This window comes from Neolamprologus brichardi, chromosome 3 (genome assembly GCF_056152115.1).
Source record: "Neolamprologus brichardi isolate AB-2024 chromosome 3, ASM5615211v1, whole genome shotgun sequence".
NCBI lineage: Eukaryota > Metazoa > Chordata > Actinopteri > Cichliformes > Cichlidae > Neolamprologus > Neolamprologus brichardi.
In genome coordinates this window covers 30,525,023-30,546,250 of record NC_142106.1, presented here as the reverse complement: position 1 = coordinate 30,546,250, position 21,228 = coordinate 30,525,023, and the positions used below count along the sequence as shown (strand labels likewise).

Here is a 21,228-nt window from a genome sequence, read left to right as displayed (position 1 = left end):
CTGAACAAACCTGTCCAAAATCAACCTGCTTAGCCAGATATGTAACTATTGCTTTACCAATCTCACATTTGGCATAATTAAGGGTTAAGGAGGCTTGAGTTAGCCACTGAAACACTGGTTCTAGGATGACTATGCGATCCGCCCAAGCATCTGTGTAGATCACCACATCATCAGATGCACATACCAGATGTATTAAATGCTGAAATGTAGCAGGAGAGTTTTTCATGCCAAATGCTATCACAGTTTACTGCATAAAATTATCAGGAGTGACAAATGCAGAAATGTTACAGGCTGCGAGGGTCATGGTAACCTGCCAGTAATCTCTAGCGGATCCAACTTAATGATTAATTTGGCAGGACCCATACTGGCAATGCAGTCCTCTATACGAGGGAGTGGGAATGAATCAGAGACAGTTACAGCAATGACTTTAGTAGCTAATGATAAGACTAACAAGTGCCTCACCAGTACCAGGAGGTACTTTAGATTCAGCATCTGGCTCAACAATGCTTGGGAGCTGATCTAAAACACCTGTCTTGCATGCTTAATCATCCAGGTAAGTAAATCCCAAAAGATTGATTCTGTTCTTCTGGACCTCACAGCCCACTGAATGAACAATGGGCTGTGAGTTCAGTTCCTTGATAATTAATATGCAAATTGTCATGACCATTGATCAACAACCACTGATCAAAAGGAATGTCTGCAATCACAGCATTGTAAGATGGTGAAGATGGCAATCCCCAACTTTTTGTGAATGGTCATTGAGTGGTTGTTGAACAGTGGTCACTGATCTCACAGCCCATTGTTCACTCAGTGGGCTGGTTTTAGTTATTGTGCAAATGTACTGTTTATAAGGTTGGGGAAACTTGCAGTCAGCTGAGATGGCAAAAGTCACTTGGATGAGTGATGAAACATTTCTCGTATTGCAAACGTGACATCCAGATTAACAGAATATCAGGATATCAGATTCAGACTCCAAACTTGGGGTTTCAGTGACCTGAGGGGCAGGCTAAACCTTCTCTCTTGCTATATCGTTCACCAAAATAAAATCTACCCCACTAATGGGAAAACATGGGCACACAGCCAAAGATGCTGCGGTTAGAAAATCCCCCGCCGCCCCGCCCCCTCCTCCCTGTGTCACAAGAAGCAGGCGCTCCTCGCAAACGAAGGGCGCCCTTACTCCCAGCAAATGGGCGATAGAAAACCAGTCGGTGCCTATGCCATTCCCAATATGCGCTGGCTGACGTCGGGGCAGCATGAGTACGAGCTTTTTTTTTTTGCCGATGCCGGTGATGGCGCCCCCCACCACGATGCCGCCCCGTGTCGCCCGTATCTAAAACCGCTACTGGCGGCACAGATGTTTCTGTATACTACGCCACCTTGTCTATGGTGTTCTATGTATCCCGTGCCAGCTAGCATCTTGCACCCTGCTGCATTTCTTTGTCTCTTTTACGCTAAGTATTAATGTGCTGGAAATTAAATGATTGAAACAAATGGTTTTTTTTGTAGTGTGTGTTCTCTCTATAAACACGATAGCATTAAAATGTGACTTACATTCACCTTGGTCATGTTGGCGCAGAGTCATTTTAATATGGCTTTGGTATGTACATTACAATAACAGGTTATAATTGTTTCTGAATAACTGTTATTTTTTGAAAAATAAAATAAACAGAAACTTTCACTTGAAATTTATCACTAAACAATGAAATCAGAAGATTGAACCAACACATTCTCGGCTAAAAAACATTAAAACTGTATCTGGTGACACACAAACAGGGTTTTTCAAAGTACAGTTCTGTTAGTTTCCACATGCCGGTTGTTGGTGTGCAGAAACTAAAAAAAATGGTCACCAGGCCAAAGCAATGGTTTTGACTCGATCAGCGTTAACAACGCCCCCTGGGTTTGATGGGTGAGGTTGACAGATAAAATTATTTCATGGTGAGAGCTGAAGGAGTCAACTGTGCCAAAATGAATTAATTAAATACACCATTAAATAATTAATTTAATTTAATTCTGCAACATGCTGTAAACTGAGTCAATCTGTTTGGAGGCCTGTGCCTTCTCCATGGTGGCACTTTGTGTGTTGTTGCCAGAGCAGACCGTCACTTCTGGACAGGCGTAGATGGTATCTGCTTTGTGGCTTTCCATGGAGATCATTTCCTCTCTTGGGCTGCTGGTCTGGTTGGACTGAAAGATGTCCACGCTCTCATAAACAGGGCCAGGATCATTGGAAGATGAGACTCTAGACTGAGATAATGGCAGTGTTCTTATGACCTGAACATTAGATGCTTGTGCATGGAAATAATGAAGTAAAAATATGTATTCAGTCATATTATCAGATGTACCAGAAATAACCTTCCTAATTCTAGGAATGAGCAGGTTATATGATAAATATCTGTTACCAAATACATCTTACCTGGTAGGATATGTATTTTGTTTTAATTAAACAGAAGGAAAATGCTCCGAGGATAATTAATATAGAAACAGGAATAAGTATTCCTTTTAGTATGAGTTGTTGTGATTTCTCTTCATCTTTATTAGATATAAAACCTGCAGATTTGAAAACATAGTTTCAATGAGTATTTTTTTTTCTTTTCAGACATAAAAATAAAATGACTTTTATGATAACAAATAAAAAAATCGAATAGTTTAAATTACAGGGAAAGATAGAAGAAAATATTCAATTTATTTGTCAAAAATAAAATCAGAAGCCTGTTATTTAAATGTAATATTTAATACTTACACAGTGTTAACTTTTCAGAAGCTTTATTTGTGCTAACATGGTTGTTGCCTCTGCAGACCACAGCTCTGTTCTCAGTGAAGATGGTGATGTTGACCTCACTGAATGATTTCTGGGATGTTCTGCAGCCGTCTTCATCACAAACAGACCAAAGCCAATAATCCTGGATGGAGCAGTTTACTGTGATACTGCAGAGTCCAGCAGACTGGTTGGAGCCAAGCTTTGACATTATAATGACAGGTCTGGGAACCACATCTGTGACATGGAGCCAAACAGATAAATTAATGATTTAATGCAAAAAGAGAACTAACAATGAACTGAATTATAAAATTGTAGGATATATGATGTTGTGGTTAAAGACAAGAACTGATTCTGTTTTTCTTTCAGTCACAAGGAAATGTAAAAGCTGACTGTAAGGTAAATGCTACTAAATCCAGAAAAATATAATATGTAAAATAGATTCATGCACAGGCTAAAGACAAAGTTCTGCTTATATCTTACCTTGAACAATGACTTGATGTTTCTCTGACATTAGAATAAAGTTTTGGCTGATTGAGACTTCATATATGCCAGTGTCTGTATCAGCCAAGTTATTAATACACAGGGAGAGGTTCCCAGCAGTATAAACCACTCTGTCTTTGTATATTGGATTGATTTCTGTACCATCAACAATAATTATTGTGTTAAATTTCCATTCACCACGTTTATATGGTGGCGGTTTCCTGACATTCAGACACACTGAGCTGTTTTTCAGTCGATAATATGTCGCTGTTGGGTCCTCTGCCATGAGACCTTAAAACACATTAAAACACATTATTCCATCTTAAAATCACAATATACACACAATATATATATTGAAGCAGGTGTACGATAAAGGAAATCACTTTGATATCTTTTGTTTTGCCACATTAGGCTGAGAGTAATTATTTTTATTACATCATCAAAAGAAAAACCCAAACATTTCATTTCACTTATTAAACTTTGCTTTAATCATCACATTGACAGTTATTTTCCTAATGAAATCTCTGATACATATCTTAAAAAAAGTGATTCAAATAAATAATAAATAGATTAAGGTTGAAATTAGCTAATAAAAAGCTATTATATTCACCTTACCTGTGACAATCCAAAAACTCAGAAGCAGAATCATTTTTAATCCATCAGAGTTTTGAATGGAAGAAAAGTGGAATTCCTCAACAGGAAATCTGCTGTGCCTGGTTTCTCTGGTGTAGGCAGCTATGAATGCAACAAATATGGCAGGTGACAGATAGAAAAAGAAATCCTTCAAAGCTCAGCGAGCGATACACCATCTGCTGGTTCAGAGAAAGAAAAAAAAATCTCCCAAATGCAGCTAAACTACACTTCAAGTAATTAATGATGATCGGGTTTTTCTGTTCATTCATGATGTTATGATTCAAATACAAAAGGTAAAGAGGATATTAGGGTAGACCTTTGTGTGTGTGATTGGATGTTAGCATGCTGGGTGTAGTACAGAAACATTAAGACTGTTCATTTGATTAAAGCAGTAAATAGTTTCCACACTGAGGGAGCATTTAGGATGAAGAGTGGAAAGGCAGACCCAGATGACATATCTGTTGAGGTACTGAGATAGAAAAAATAAAGGACAGGGAATAACTATGGGAAACTATGGGTTGTTGAAGCGAAGTTGAGAAGAGAGGTGACGATCACTACAGCTATATGGTTTGCAGACAATGGCACTTACAAAAAGGCAGGAGGCTGAGCTGAAGATTTTCACTGGGAGTCTGAGTAGAATGGACAGGATTAGAAATGAGTCCATCAGAGGGACGGCTCAGGTTGAGCTGTTTGAAAACAAAGTCAGAGACACAAGGCTGAGATGGTTTGGACATGTGCAGAGGAGGGATAGTCGATAACAAAGGATGTTGAAGAGGGAGCTGTTAGGCAGGAGGAAGAAAAGGACCACAGAGAAGATTCATGGATGTAGTGAAGAAGCACATACAGAGGGTTGGTGTGACAGAAGAGGATGATAGGGATGGAGATGGATGGAGTCAGATGATCCTGTATTCACCAGATGTTTGAAGGTTGTTTGTGTTGGGTGGTGCCCGTTTGTATTTCAAACCCTTTGCCTTCACCACCTTGTATCTCATATATTAGAGATGATTGTCTCACCAGTGAGTATCTGAGGCCAGGTAGTAAGAAGATTCACTACGATTCTGTTGGAAACAATTTAGAACAATTTAGGACACACAAGGAAAAAATTTAAACTAAACAGAAAAACATAAACATTTCTGGGTGACATTTATGATAATTATGTGAATACATGTTGTTTTGTTCTGCAACAATCTTTAAAAAAAGCTCAAATATTATTTTAGGATTTATTTAGTGCACAGAGCTCAACTGTTTGACACAAGTACCATTTTATTTTGAAACTTGATTCCCTGCAGATGGATTGTATATAGTTTTTGTTGTAGTTTTGGTATTGTTCTTCATTTGTTACCTCAGTGTTTCCTGCTCATGTGTCAGTTTCCCTTTGTTAACTTTATTGTTGTGGCTGTTTAACTGTTTAGTTTTTAATTCTCATTTCCTGTTTTATTTTGATAGTCAGTTGTTTCTTGTGTCTGTATTGAGCGTTACTTCTCTCGTATCATCAGTGTATGACTGCTTTGTGTGTTTGTTTCTAAATGTAAAATTTTCACTGAAAAATCTACAATTTTCAGAGACAATCAAAGGTCACAAACACTGCAAATGTTTAAAAATGATTCTTCGTTATGGAGGAAAGATGAGGTCACATCATTCACTTTTTTTCACAATGAATTTTCTACAAACTTTTTGAGATTCTGAGCAGTTTTAATCCAGATTAAATGTTAAAACCTGCGACATTCCTGAGTGATGACTGGATCACTTTCTTTTGTGGGTGAATTTGTCCCTTTTTGTAAGTCACCTGCAGTTACAGATGCCCCCACCAGAGGTCATGAATACTCTGTCTGATTCACCTGCTGCTGTTGTATTGAAAGTCAGCAGAGTACTACACTTCACAGGTCAGGTCCAGTAAGTTGTGAGGTGGGGTGTCAATTGTTCAGACCAGCACATCACACAGATGTTTGATTGGAATGACATCTGGGGAATTTGGAGGCCAAGTCAACACCTCAAACTCATTGTTGTTCTCCTCGAACTGTCCCGAGATCATTTTTTGTTTTATGGCAGGACAGATTGTGCTGCTGAAAGTGGCCGCAGCCATCAGGGTTTGATTAAGTAGGTGGTAAAAGTAACATTCACGTCCATGGATGGCAGAATCTAAGGTCCCATTGCCCAAAACATCACACTGCCTCTGCCAGTTTGCTTTCTTTCCATAGTGGATCTTGGTGCCTGGTGTTTCCCAAGTAAACAACGCACAAGCACCTGGCTATCCACATAATGTAAAAGAAAATGTGATTTATCAAACCCGGCCACTTTCATTCATTACTCTGTGGTCCAGTTCTGATGCTCACTGGAGCGTTGGTGGTGGTTTCTGTAGTGAGCAGAGGTCAGCATGGGAACCCTGACTGGTCTGCAGCTATGCAGTCCCATACTCAACAAACTGTGATGCTCTGTGTATTCGGACACCTTTCTATCAGAACCAGCATGAACTTTTTCAATAACTTGAGCTACAGTAACTTGTCTGTTGGATTAGACCAGCCAGGCCAGCCTTCACTCCAGTTGTGCATCAGTGAGCCTTGGCGGTCCATGACCCTGTCACTGCTTCACCACTGTTCCCTCTGCAGACCAATTTTGATCGACACTGACAACTGCAGACTGAGAACACCCCACAAGAGCTGTAATTTTAGAGATGCTATGACCCAGTCATCTAGCCATCACAGTTTTGGACTTAACTTAACTTTGAGAATAAAATGTTCACTTTTCCCCCAATATATTCCACTCACTAACAGGTGCCATGATAAAGAAATATTCAGTGTTATTGAATTTACCTGAGAATGTTTACAATATTATGCCAGATTAATGTGTAATCCAGCATATATGACAACAGCATAACTCAGTGAGATAATCTGCACTACACACACTGTTGATATTTTCAGATCAGATAAACATGAAAAGAAAATCCACATGTATGAAGCCACAGCTCTTCAGTAAATATACAGTTCGTATCGTGGGTGTGTGCTTGAGTGCTCACACGCTTGGCTATATTAACATTTTAACCAATAATCTCAATGAAATGTTTGGTTTATGATACAAAATATAACACAGAGGACGTCATTTAGAGCAACACGGGAGATGCTAAATATAAATAAATGGAAGAAAAAACAGTTTCTCACCTTCAGTGTTTCCATGTCTGACTGTACTGAGCACTGAAATAATAAATGAAACATCATCAGACATTATACAACTGACAAAATCACAATAAATATATAAACTTTGGCTTTTTAAAGGTAAATCTTCAGATGGCACAGTTATTGCTTATCATCGAATGTATGTGTTACTATTACTGGCTGTATGCCAGTTTACAGAAGTGTTAATCAGCGTCTAAGTCACGTGACGTAACTTAGACACTTTAGGGGTTAAGTCTTTTACATATTATTTATACTTGAGGAGGGTGGGGGAGCAAAGTGTGCCTGCTCTGCACTGACACAGGAGTGGCGAGTCTAGCGACCTGGCTGCTTCTTTGCCAACACCACTGCATTGCAAACAAAAGCGGAACTTAAAGAATCAGGCTAGTATCAATCTGATACTGATACCGGCTTGGTATTGATGCAATTGATATTTGGATCTATCCGCCCAGCACTAGTGTTGAAGTTGTCAGGTAAACAGGTTAAAGCAGTGATACACTGTAATTATCACCAGTGAGAAACATTTTCCTTCATCACTGCCATTCAAACAGTAAAGGTGTGTATTGTACTCACAGGATAACCCCAGCAAACAGAGCAAAGAGTGCCCCATCCTCACGTCCAGCCCTGCACGCTGATCTGCATCTAATCTCAAAGTGTTCGACTTTGCAATAAATGCAGAACAAAGAGAAGCTGCACTTAATGTAGATAAGACCAGAGTTTATATTCAGCTCCTCCTTCTATCACCTCTCTGTGCTTCCTTCCCGTTTACACCAATCTCAAACAGCTTTGACCACAGCAGTCATGTGACGTGTTCACATTTCCTGTCCACTGCAAACATTTAAGCTTCTTCCTGTTTTGTGTTCCTACTTTTCTCTGTGATATACAAAGGTGCTCTGTTGCTTAGTGACTGATACACTTTGCAGGTCATAGTTTTGTCTTTGTTGTCGTGTCCTGTGGATCCTGCTGGAGTTTTCTTCTTCTGCAGACTGAGAGTCATCTTCTGAGCCAGTGTTTTGAAATATTCATTAATATTCATGGTGATACAGATGTCATCTCACCCTCCTTTGTCACACTCCTACTTCTACACTTCAATATACTTTTAGTTGGTCCCAGGTAAGGGGCAGAGATAGCTCAGTAGGAAGTGTGTTTGCCCCATGGTCAGAAAGGTGGGGGTTCAAATCCACCAAACGGATGCTCTGAGGTACAACTGAGCAAGTTATCATCTCTACAGAGGTCTAATTTCCTATTGAATTAATAAAGAACACATTATTATGGAAATTCTTTTCTTTGCTGAGTCAATATGCAGACAGACAGATTCATGGAGTGCAGATGTAACTTGAAACTAAACTAAAACTACTGTGAGTTCTGCAGTCACATGTTCGGGACACTGGGGCTGCACTAGTAATCTAGCACTGTGGGCATATTCCCCAGTGGTTTGATGCAATTTTGGACCGATGGGCAGGCTTAATGGGCTGCTGTGCACCAGCTGTACAAGCAGTGACAGCAGCCCATTTGTTCATTTTCACTACTGACACTAGATTGTTCTATCAAATCTCTTAATGCGACTGCCCCGTCCATTGCCTTCGTTGTGCGCTCATGTAGCTTATAGAAAAAAAAATTAGTTATTGTTGGAAAGGATAGGTAGTTGGATGGGGAGTCTGATGTCTGCCACTGTGATGCTTACTGGCTCTTGTTCAGGGAGGTTGGTCTTCTCTTAGATCCACTTGTATTGAGCATTGCTATGTGTTGCACCCTTCTCCCAGATGCTCCTCCAGTATTGCTCCAACTCCAGTCTTAGTGGGACTGTTCCCATATTGTTCGCATGCCCCTGAGGGCACACCGTGGATGTACATCAGGAGTACAGCTGGTTTATTCTCCTAGCTTCTATCTCTCTTGTATACCTCTTCAACTGACCAAAGCTGTGAGTCTTTGCTTGGCCGTTTCCAAAGCCTCAGGTATGGGCAGCTTGATGTACTTCTAATGCATTCCTTTATTGATCATACTTTTGTGCAGCTCCGATAGTTCGTTAACTGCTGTCTGCACTGCCTTGGCCTCTATTTAAAGTACAGAGATGATACAGATAAGCCTGCAGAATTATACCACACAGAAATATTGACAGAGTATTTAAAGAAAACTGTCTTAAAGTGCAAACACTGAAGGCAGTTGCTTTTCAGAGTGAAAAACAAGTTTTTCACAGCTTCACAGTTTTTTTTAGTCCAGCATGTGTCATCACCACAGTGACTTTTATTTTATCTGTTTTGACACAGTGTCATGCATACTTAATTGTCACAATGATAATTATTGCTAAAATTCCAGTGAGGGCTGGTGATATAAACATGTATCATGCAAGTCAAATTCCCACTGTGATCTTCATCGTTAATTTCTTATTAACTCTCTGCTAATGTGCTGATAACATAAAATAGACATCAGTTAAATGGACGACTTCATGCTACACCCACAGGCTGCGTTTCCTGTTTTTGTGGTGGAGCCAGACAAAAACCACGAGGCCTTAGTGGTGTGACTAAAACAGTCTTTTACACACATGCAGTGAAAAATTCAGCAACCATTCAATCATTAAGTTTATTTCAAACACTGTAATGAACTGAATTACTGCTGAAACAAATAAATGTCTCACTGATGTCTGTTGTGTTGCTCCTACTCCCTGCCCCAAGCTTTCCATGTATGCGTGTGGTCAAGCATTCTCAGAACAGCAACACACCACTGAATATTAACAGTGTGAGGCCATCTGCTTTTGAGCTCCTTTCTTCTACTTTTAACTGAACCGTGTCTAGTTGTTAGAATGAGAGCTGAAATAATTTTTTACACATTCTGAGCCTGAGTAAAATGCTCCTAGAAAAGTTGTGTTATCTTATTTTCTTTCACATGTGTTATAGTACAATGATGTAAACAGATCTGAGTACTAAACAACAGTTTTTACACTTGTTGCACTGACGTCAGCTCTCGCAGGAGTTTGCTTTATATGGTTAAAAACAGATGTGTGTCGCAACACTCACAGTATAAATGCAATACTGCTTAACAACACTGGGTGATGCACGTCTCACTTTTGGTGGTTTTTCAAGACTTGTTGTGATACTAAACAGGAAATGATCAACTGGATGTTTAAACTGAGGCAAATAAGAAATAAACATAATAATTATTAATACATGTTTCAATAATTTCATTGATACAAAGTGAAAAAGTGAAAATGCAAACAGCAAACAAAGAAAAATATAACAAACTCCAAAACAACAGACCTTAATGTTTGTGTTGACAAGGTTTAAATCTTGATACATGATGATTGTTTTTTCTCTTGCATTAAGTGAAAAATGCGAATGACTCTGTGTTAGTCCAGCCACTGATCCACATCAAAAACCATCTAAAAGTAATCTCATTCATTTAGGCCTGGATAAACATTATAACAACTTGAGGTTCATGTTGTGGCGTTGCCTCCCACAGCTGGCTTTGCATGAACAGATCAGCAGCTGTCTGTGCTGATATTTGACATAAAGGTGAAACAAAGCAGAAATACTTTTACATCAATAATGACTATACTAATACAACACTGTGATCACATAAATCAGTGTAACTGTTGTTTAGTAAATGCGGCTCACCTGATGGAGAACATGGTCCTTTGAACAATGACTCTTTGCCACTACGACAAAAACAGTAACTCTGACTATCGCAGAGAATGGTTGTGATGAGTGTTTTTGCTCAGGATTAGATTGAATGAATCCTGGAAACACATGAGTCCACTCCCTCCCCTTTCGACGGGTTGTGTGTGAGACTTTAAATCATCAAACTGTAAATTATAAATTTTAAATTGTTATTGATCCCTTTACCTCTGGTCCTAAAGTGTATATTTATTTTCTTACTCTTCTTGTATTTATTGTTTGTTTACTTGCACTGATGTAACTGGAGCTTTGTCGTCTCGTCTCTCTATATACTTGACTGTAGCGGAGATGACAATAAAGTTTACTTTGACTTCAGCAGCGAGCAGGCGCACCGAGGAAAAACATTGGTGCAAATTATAAGTCTGTATCATAATGTCTGCTGTTTTTGTCTTTGTTGTTTTGTTTTTATTTTGTTTTATTTTGCAAGTTGGTTATTAGATGCTGCTCCATCCAGCCAGAGAATCCCCCTGTTACCGCGCCAGATCCGCGGTCCCGAACCGTAGTAAGGAAACCTCTGGCAGTTACTTGAAAGTTCCGTAACTGACTCGTAGCCGGCAACAGCTTACTATACAGGTCAACTCCGCTAGCAAAAAGATCGAAGGAGGCGTAGGAAACTGCTTCACCGAACTTTATTTCTTCTCCAAGGCACGAACACCGCATACAGTGGGCTGAAACAGTCTACTCACAGCGAGCATCGCCGACACAACTCTGGCTGTCCAGGGAGTTATTATATTCCTTTTATTTATTTCCTTTCCGTCTCTTCTGTAGCTAACCGTTACTTTTCTTCTTCTCTTCTCTCTCTCCACCCACACACGGCAGTCCCGCTACACACATTCCAAAATACATTTCCCATCAGGCTTCACCCTTAAAGGGCCATGCCTGTAACACTACCCCCACTCTGGATGATAAGCCAGATAGCAAGGAAACATTGAAACAACGTTGAGTCAATATCAGGTGACGTCATTGAATCAACGTTGAAGTGTGACGTTGACCTAACGTCACTCTTGCACCCTTTTTTAATGTTGAAACAACGTCAGGTTTTGATGTTTAATCAATGTTGAAACCTGACATTGAAACAATGTCAGATTCTGATATTGAAACACTGTTGAGCTATGGTGTTGATTTTCCACCTCTTTCGCACAGTTGCTTTTTATTAAAACAACAGTTAAATCATGACTGGAAATCGACCTTTCTTTATAGGTATTTTAACCAATACTAAACTACTGCATGTTTCCATCAATACTTAAACCACCTAAACACATAATTGTACTTATTCCTCAAATTGGACACCCTTTATAAAAAATAAAACAACAACAAATGTCTCACAATGTATCATGTCAATATTAATATCCTAAAATAAGAAAGCATTGCATGTGATGTAACAGAGAAAAAAAATAAACAAAAAAAGGTCAATAGGCATGTTTCGTTTGCTAAATACTTTATTAAAAGACAGTTTCCTATTTACATTTATATGTTTCACAGAAGTTTGTAATGTTTTACTCTGGGATGGGGATGCATGATGTGCGTCCTGCACCACCCATACCCATACGATCTGGGGCGTATCGGAGCCATTTCTGCACTGCTTGTGCAAAGACAAACTTGGACATAGAGTTTGCCCCTAACTGCTGCGTCAGGCCATCTAGGAAAAAAATACACACACAAACAAAAAAAGTGAATTAGAGCACATGAATAAGCTCTTGTTAACTGTCTTCAGCGGGGAGAAAGTATGTAAACTCCTAGGCTGATAAACATGAAAGTCACCAGGCGTAAATCTGCAAACTGCTGCATTTGATCCCCAAAGAGCTATGAGCGGAAAAAGTGATAAGTCTTAGCATGGTGTGCCGTGTATCCTTTAAAACAAAATAAACATGGGGTCCTCGGGCTGTACAACTACAACTCGAGGACTAAACAAGCCAAAGACCAAAGACTCCATCTCCAGATTAACCGGACATGAAAGTCTTGTTATTAAGAAAGACAAAGTAATATAGCAAAAAAACTGTAAAACTTACCACCATATATGCATTTGCAGAGCGCTGTATCTTTAAATGCCATTTTTTGCTTTGTCTGGTCCTTGGTTTTTTTCCCTGCCCAGTTGAGTACCGAGGCCAGCTCGTTTGTAATGGCATAAGCCATTACACGGCGGACTCGCACCTCCAGTGTGGTCCCTCCAATCAAGGCAAAGCGTCTCACCTATAGACACATTTTAAGAGATGGAATTAGCGTGTCTCATGTCTTAAATGTGTATGCAAGTGCTTGTGTGTTTAATCAACAGGCCGTTGTTATGTATTTAAATCACATCTGACAGCTATTACACTTTATAGTTACAAAGTGTACATAACCTTTATATACTTACCATTGCCTTATTTGCCTCTTATGATTGAAAAGCTGCCTCTGCATTGTTTAGCTCCTCAATGTTGTGCAAGGGCAAATCCAGAGGCAATACCCCAGCATCTACCGATTCATTGCAGCAGGGATGGCGGATGGCTCTGACCTCCTCACGGAGTTCGTTAACAGCTGTCGTCAGGTCTGACAGCATAGCTAATATCTTTTGTGAGGTCGCATCTGTTTAAAAAAACAATTCCAGAAAGATTAATGGCTTAAGCAGTGAGAGGCGAAAAACTAATATATAAATAATAAAACGCAGTTTACGTGTGGACAAAAGGTGCAAACGCAAGGTAGGTGAGCGTGCATCGTAAAGTTAGGTGAGCGTGCAACGTAAAGTTAGGTGAGCGTGCAACGTAAAGTTAGGTGAGCGTGCAACGTAAAGTTTGAATTGAGTGCGAATCGAAGCGGGTGCTCTCCAATCATTAAAAGTAACAAAGTCATTGAACACATTTATACAGTTACCTTTACGTTTATCAATCATATATCACAGATTTACAATTTTTTGTAGTACTATGCTAAAAAGCAACTACAGAGCGAAAGTCTGGGTCAAGCGCCGAGGCGACGGCAAGAACAAAGGAACCCTCGAAGCGTTAAGCTAGCTTTGTAAGGGAATATAACGGAAAAGTATGAAACGAAAATGTTTTCTTTGTTGACTTTGTTCGCAGTGCAATTTATTTGTTGCCGGATTGTAAGATGAAAGTAGACACAATTTCGGGCTCCCACATTTTGTCCGAAACTTTACATTAACAAGTTTGTTTGTTTTTTTACTGTTATTCAAATGCAACCGTGGAAATAACGAATAGAACAAAAGTCATTCATTCTTACCTTATATTAATCGTGGTGCAGGCCAGTGCAGTGCATGAACTGATGCCTTCTCCGGTCAATTCCGCTGAGAGTAAATCTAATGTCCCGCTCTACTGTACAAGACAATGGTTACCTGAAGGGATGTACCACTGTGAGAGGGGGGGCTATGGAATAGTCCAAGTGGTAGCAGCTGTAAGCGGTTTCATCAGTATTTCAGTGTTGTTTCAACATTGGATTTGTGTTGACATTTCAACCCTGACGATTCTGATGGTTCAGATGGAAAATCAACATCTGTTCAATGTTTCCTTGCTATCTGGGAATTAAACCCTTAACATCATTCCAGCACATGAACCCCCCATTAACGAGGAAACATACAGCATTCTATGCGGGACAGCAGTCATGCCCCCAGTCCATAAATGGCTAACCTTAGGAGGGAACAATCTTGAAGTAGACAACTGTCCATATCTTGCACACAAAAAAAAACATAGAATGTACAAGGTTCACTTTGAGGAGGGTGCAAGTCAATGTCCATATCCCGTCCTTCACATATACAGTATTCACAAAGAAAGAAAAAAAAAACACACAACATCAATTACATCAATCCCATGAGCGTTCAGAGGTGGTGCCCATATTGTTCAAGATGCGCTACGACATTAAGGCACTACAGCTGAATGTTTGCCCCTGTCTTACACCATTTGGCCCTATATCCAGCTTTGCTTCATTAGTATAAACAGTTCAAACAATAACTTGCAGCCCGTCGACAGCCATATTACCAGCAAACAGCAAGACAAACAAGCCCAACAGTACACGTAAGAATAGCCCCCCGTAACAACTCAATCTACAACAGTCATATCACTTAGCATATGCAACATGAACAAATTTTTTTTTTTTTTTTTTTTTTTTTTTTACATTTTTCTTTTTTCAAACGACTGAGCAGGGCAGCGATCCGCCTACACCCCGACTCAGTTTGGACATACTAGCCTAGTGACTGACCCAGTCACCAAACATGTCCGGCGCCCGCCGCACACGCCGTGGTCTGGAACAGGGTGTGGACCTGAAGGAAGGGCGATGTCCTGGTCCTTCAGCCTCATCCACGTAAGGCTGAGCAGGGCTGGCTGGCAACCCGCTACAGTCTCCTAGAGCGGGTGGCGGAGAGCCAGTTCTCAGGGAAGCACCAGTATCTGGTTGATCTGCCCCAGATGGGGCCTCCCACAAGTCGAGGGGACCGAAATCCATGTCAGAATCGCTTTCGTCGAGCGCTGGAGGAGGCACCTCGATAGGTGCTGCCTGGTCGGAGTCTTGGAAGACCCAGCTGTTGTCCAGCGGCGTTCTTGAGTGATAAGGCTTGAGTCTGTCGTGATGAACCACTTTAGCCTTTGCTCGGGGCCCCTTTTTAATGCAGTAGACCAAATCATCCAGCAGACCCACTACGAAGTAGGGGCCCTCATAGGAAGGCAAAAACTTGCGAACCTTATGCCGCACTCTCTTGGTCCCTTTGATCAGATGCCATACTGCAGCGCCGACTTGATACTGAACTTGGCAGACATTCTTATCGTACTGTTTCTTAGCACGCTCAACAGATTTCCCAAGAGCCTCCTGTGCCAGTTGGTGGGAGAGCTCCAGCCTTTCCCTGAGTTGCACCACATACTGTGGTGCAGTGCAGTTGGGGGTGTCGTCGGCTGGCAGACCCGCGACCAGGTCAATAGGCTCGGTTATCTCTCGCCCCAGAAGCATCATGTTTGGGGTCAGTCCTGTGGAGCTGTGTTTAGTTGCCCGATAAGCCATGACAGCATATGGGATCATTATATCCCAGTCCCAGTGGCAGCGCTCCGCGGTGGTGGCTAAGGCCTTCTGAAGGGTAGCATTAAAACGCTCTACCTGGCCATCAGACTGTGGATGAAACGGCGTGGTGCGCGTCTTTTTGATTCCGAACAGTTCGCACATCCCCTGGAACACAGCTGACTCAAAGTTGGTGCCCTGGTCACTATGCAGAGACTGTGGGGCTCCATATCTACACACCCACTCCGCAACAACCTTTTCTGCCACCGTGGGTGCTTGTCCATCGGGGACTGGATAAGCCTCCACCCACTTGCTGAAATAGTCTTGTACCACCAATATGAACCGGTTATGCCTCTCTGTTTCGTTCAACGGTCCCATCAGATCGACTGCAATCCTCTCCATGGGGGCGCCAACACGTACTGTGCCCATCGCTGCCTGGGGGGTTTTTAGGGGCCGTGCCCTTTCAGCACAACTGGTGCAAGTGCGGCACCACAGGGTCACATCATCTTTCATGTTGTACCAGTAGTACCTGTTCTTCAGGCGTGCCAGGGTCCTTTCTGCCCCAAAGTGGCCGCCCACCGGGCCATCGTGCATCTGCTGCATTACGGAGTAACGATAGGCTTGAGGCAGAAGGATTTTGGGGAAAAACACATTACTTTCTGTACAGTGGAATTTCCTCACCAGTACTCCATCTTTTAGGTACAGTCTTTTCCACTGCGCCCAGTAGGCTTTGGTTGCGGGGCTGCATGCTGCTACATCGGCCCAGACTGGCCGACCTCCCCCTTTTTCCTTCCATTCCCAAACTGGGCCTATATCCACGTCGTTCTTCTGGCTAGCCACGAGCTGTTCTGGGGTCCAGCCACTGAACAAGCTAGTGTGATGTGACTCATCCACCCGGTGGATATTTGGGCGGGTGTCGTGGCTACTATCGGAACAACAGTCCACTGCTGCTACGGGTGCACACTCTGGTCCTGCTACCCGGCTTTTCCCACTGGTACCGTCAGGCCCCACTACCCCCACTGGGGGCTGTCCTGGGGGGGTTATGCTGGTGCAACAGTCCTCTAAGTTACACTGCACACCTTTATGCTCGAACCGGCCGCTGTTGGTGGTGGGCTCGGGGAGTGTGCACGGGCATGAAGCACGGCAGGGTCTCCTGGAAAGCGCATCCGCATTCTGGTGGTTTTTCCCAGGTCGGTGCAGCACCTGGAAGTTATATTCTGCCAGCTTCTCCAACCAGCGGGCCAGCTGGCCCTCGGGCTCCCTTAGCCTGGTCAGCCAGCGGAGGCTGCTATGGTCAGTCCGGACAGTGAATGGCCTACCCAGCAGGTACTGTCTGAAGTGGGAAGTGAACGCCACAACCGCCAGAAGCTCTCGCCTGGTCGTACAATAGTTTTGTTCGGTAGCTGACAGCCGCCTGCTCCCATAAGCCAAGACCCGCTCCTCGCCCCCTTGCACTTGGGAGAGAATTGCTCCGATCCCACAATCGCTGGCATCAGTGTCAAGGAACAAGTCACCCTGGTCCAGTGGGTAACCCAGGACAGGGGCAGCTGTAAGCCGTTTTTTTAATTCCTGGAATGCTTCCTGGCACTCAACAGTCCAGTTAAAACGGGCATACTTCTTAGTGAGTTCATGGAGGGGTTTGGCTATTGTGGCAAAGTCCTCCACGAACCGGCGGTAGTATGAGGCTAAGCCAACAAACTGGCGCACTTCTGTGACGGTCCGCGGTGTAGGCCAGTCCGTCACCTGCTGAACTTTCTGGGGGTCTGTGGAAATACCTCCAGCAGAGATGATATGGCCCAGATAGGCCACCTGCTCCCGAAACAGGCAGCATTTAGATGGCTTCAGTTTTAGGTTGGCTCCACGCAATCTGATGAACACTTGCTCGAGCCGCTCCAGCATCTGGGTGCTATCCTGACCCAGGACAATGATGTCATCTAGGTACACTAAGCACGTCTCCCACTGCAGCCCAGCCAGGACTCTGTCCATAAGCCTTTGGAATGTGGCCGGTGCATTGCACAGTCCAAACGGCATCACATTCCACTCGAACAATCCCTTACGGGTACAAAATGCAGCTGCTTTTCGGGCTCTGGGGGTCATTTCTACCTGCCAATACCCTGATGTCAGGTCTAGTGTACTGAAGAACTTGGCAGTGGAAAGCGTGTCAAGGGTGTCCTGGATGCGTGGTAGGGGATAAGCGTCTTTAACCCTTTAAAGCCGGTCAGAGCGGGCACGCTCCGTTTTGCATTACTATTTTTAAATCCCGGTAGCTCTGCAACCACGTGAGCTAGCGCAATAATTTTTTTTGCATATGAAACCGGAGGAGTTGTACTTACATCTTATGCCATCAGCTTGTCCTCGGTCACAGTTTCCTTCCACATATAGCTTTGCAAAAACTGCATAAAAAGCACTTGCAGCAACAAAAACATAATATTCCAGAAACACGCTTTGCCGATCCGATCAGCTGTTTGTAACACTTCCTACGTTGGAATAGACGTCAGTACGAACTATCGCATGTCCACCATGACCTGCCCGAAACCGGAAGTGATGTCATTTTCGCGGAAATGTAGTTTTTTACCGTCCGGGCCTCAATGAGCCTATACTGGTGTTTTTAAAAGTTATGTTTGACTTTATGACTTTCTGTGTGGTTTCTGGGATGCTTAGGACTCATATTGCACTGCTGGAAATAGTTTATTTTGATGCATATGCTGCTTTTTTGCAAATTTGCATTATAATATTTATTTTTGTTTTTCCTGCAGTGTATAAAAATTGGTGTATTTCAAAAATAAAACTATGAAGACACTCAAAATAAATTTCCTGTGGTGGGAAACTATTTTGTGTAACTTTTTTGTATTTACAGTTTTGAGGGATAAGCCTCTTAAATTTCTCTAACTAGAAATATATGTTAAAAAAGCAAAAACAATTTTCAATTTTTTTGTAGTTTATTGCACTTTTTTGCAATTTATGTAATCACTATGCACTTAATGCAGACATATTATTAAAATTTAGACTGTAATGGTTGTATTGATGTATAGCAACTTGAAATGCTCCCAAAAATGGCTCCACAGTATGTAAACATATAATATAAGCTCTGGCGGACTTGGTTCTATGGTAGGTCTTAAAGGGTTAAGGGTTCGCTCATTTAGTGGTCTATAGTCCACACATAGTCTGGGACTCTGGTCTTTCTTCTTCACCATCACAATTGGAGCAGCCCAGCCACTATTGCTAGGTTGAGCTAGCCCAGCCTCCAGGCTCTGCTGTACTTGCTGGTCTGCCGCTATTTGTTTGTCCCCTGCCATCCTGCGCGGCGGGTGCTTAACTGGTGGCCCTGGCGTGGTCAGGATGTCATGCTGGACAACACCCGTGCGACCAAGGTCATTTGGGCCAGTGGAGAAGACATCACCATAGGACCTCAGCAGGCCTGCCAGTTCGCAGCGGGCAACGTGAGTCAAACCGGGGCTGCTCTCAGCATAAAGGGCATGCAAATGGCTTGGCACAGAAGCAGGGGGAGTACCATTAAGCTCGAGGGCTGCCAAGACCCTTGGTGGGTGACTCCCCGACCCCTCCAGGACCTGCACCGGCTGAAGAACCCCTGCCACGGCACCCCGCTTTAAGGTAACAGCTGTAGCCCCAGGGTTAAAGACTCTGATTGGGATGCTAGAGGGTTTACGAGGTTGCACAACTGCGTGAGCCACCAGCACTTGGTGCTTCTCCACAAAGCCCTTTGTGGGGCTTAGCATCATGTCTTTATGAGCGGCACAATGGAAGCTGGAAAACCCAGGGACCACATACTCGCAGCCTGGTTCCAAAACCGTAGTGCGTGCCACCCTAACAACAAGCACCTGGGGTTGAGGGCACAAGCCAAAGCATGGTATCTTTTCATCAAACAGGGTTATCTCTTGGCGGCCATAGTCTAAGCAAGCACACGATTGTTGCAGGAAGGGGTGCCCCAGGATAACTTCAGTGCCCTCAGCCATGTCGGCCAAAAGAAAGTCAACATTTTGAACACCGCTCCCCACATGTACAGGCAGGATGACCTCACCCAGGACGGCCAATCCCTCTGGACCAATGCCTTGTAGAGTCTGAGCAATGGATGCCTGCACCTGGGGTCTTGACTCTGCGGGGATGGTGTTAAAATAGTGGAGGGGCAGCACATTCCGCCGTGCACCAGAATCCAGTAAGGCCCGTATTTCCCGTCCCTGTATTACTATCTGGACACACATCACTTCTTGGCCTCCGTTGTGGAGCACTGTGCCTGGGTCAGGGGCTGGGCCTCTAGCAGCTTTTACAGGCTTTTGGGCAGGTGAGCGAGGAGAGGGGCAGTTCCTCTGTAGATGTCCAATGCCGGAGCAGTTATGGCAAACAGCCTCCCTCCTGCTTGACTTGTTAAATGTGCTCCAGCTTTGGCGCCCACGCTGGATAGGTCTTTGAGCTCTCTCCGGTGGTTCATAACTTAGTATATGAACATTCTCCCGTAATGCAGCTGTTCGGGCCCCCTGTGCTGCAGAGACTCGTGCCCCTGGTTGCATAAGCTGCGTGACTGCCCTGGCGGCCCTTTTCGTTGTCTCGAACCTGTGGGCGATTTCATAGGCTCTTGCCAGGGTGTGTGGTTGTTCTTCCAATAATTTCTGGACCATTTCAGCATCTGCCAAAGCATTAGTGAAGATCTCTACAGCAATACAGTCCTGTTCCAGCTCGGAGCGGTTGGCATACACAATGGAAACCTTCTCATATATATCATCTCTGAGGGTGTGCAGGGCCTCACCTGGTTTCCTGACTCTCTGCCGTAGCTCAATGCCAATGGCCGCTGCATGCTCTGAACACGGCCCATAGGCAGCCTCCACCTCCTCCACAATCCTCTGGTAACTCCAGCGAGCAGATTTAGGGTTTTTGTGGATTATGGCTCCAGCTGCGCCCCTCAGGCTGAATCTGAGTTGGACAGCCATGGTCTTCTCCGTCCAGCAGTTGGCCTTTGCACAGGTCTCGAACTGATAGAGAAAGTCTTTCCACGACCCTGACCCATCGAAATGGTCTGGTTGTAATGTGGGAATTTTCTCCTTGCCCCTCGTCTGTCCATCAGCATTACAATCTGCAAAGCCACCATCTTGCACTGCACAAGGAAAACAGCCGCGTGGCCCTGGCGTGGCTTGTTTTGAACTGCGACCCTGGCCATGCTTACAAAGTCCACACCCCCCATCTGGTGCTGGTATTACCATGCGAGGTGTTGGGGAAAAATAGCCCTGAGCTGGCATTTCATAGCTGTATTGTGCAGGTTGGGGTGTACTTGGCATAATGTGTAGCTTCGCTGGCTCAGTAAAATGTGTTTTTGTAGGGACATTGCAGGTACAGCTCATGGCGGTGAATGGCTGGCTGCATGGCAGAGATGTAACAATCCGAGATAGGTGATCATGTGTGCCATGCCGTCCCACTGTAAGCGGTGTAGATGTAGTATTACCAGGGCCTTCGCAGTCTGAGCACTGAAACTGCTTAAACTCACTGCACACTGCATTCTGCTTTGCTGTTGGTGTTAAGAAAGGGTTGGTGTGAGCTGAAG

At 43.3% G+C, this 21,228-nt stretch overlaps 1 protein-coding gene and 1 long non-coding RNA gene across 2 annotated transcripts; both read right to left on the bottom strand.

The window, feature by feature from the left end:
• Positions 1–1,755: 1,755 nt before the first annotated feature.
• Positions 1,756–3,973, bottom strand: LOC102799477 (uncharacterized). The gene is made up of 5 exons (XM_087839304.1): positions 3,854–3,973; positions 3,239–3,529; positions 2,741–2,992; positions 2,414–2,547; positions 1,756–2,244 (listed from the first exon to the last, which is right to left on the bottom strand). The coding sequence occupies exons 1-5, from the start codon at positions 3,885–3,887 to the stop codon at positions 2,005–2,007; spliced, it is 951 nt and encodes a 316-aa protein (XP_087695430.1). The 5' UTR covers positions 3,888–3,973; the 3' UTR covers positions 1,756–2,004.
• An 8,235-nt stretch (positions 3,974–12,208) lies between these two features.
• On the bottom strand, positions 12,209–14,160 carry LOC148104190 (uncharacterized). The gene is made up of 4 exons (XR_015718651.1): positions 13,920–14,160; positions 13,063–13,271; positions 12,719–12,899; positions 12,209–12,348 (listed from the first exon to the last, which is right to left on the bottom strand). It is a non-coding gene; the product is annotated as an uncharacterized LOC148104190 (long non-coding RNA).
• Between the last annotated feature and the right edge of the window lie 7,068 nt (positions 14,161–21,228).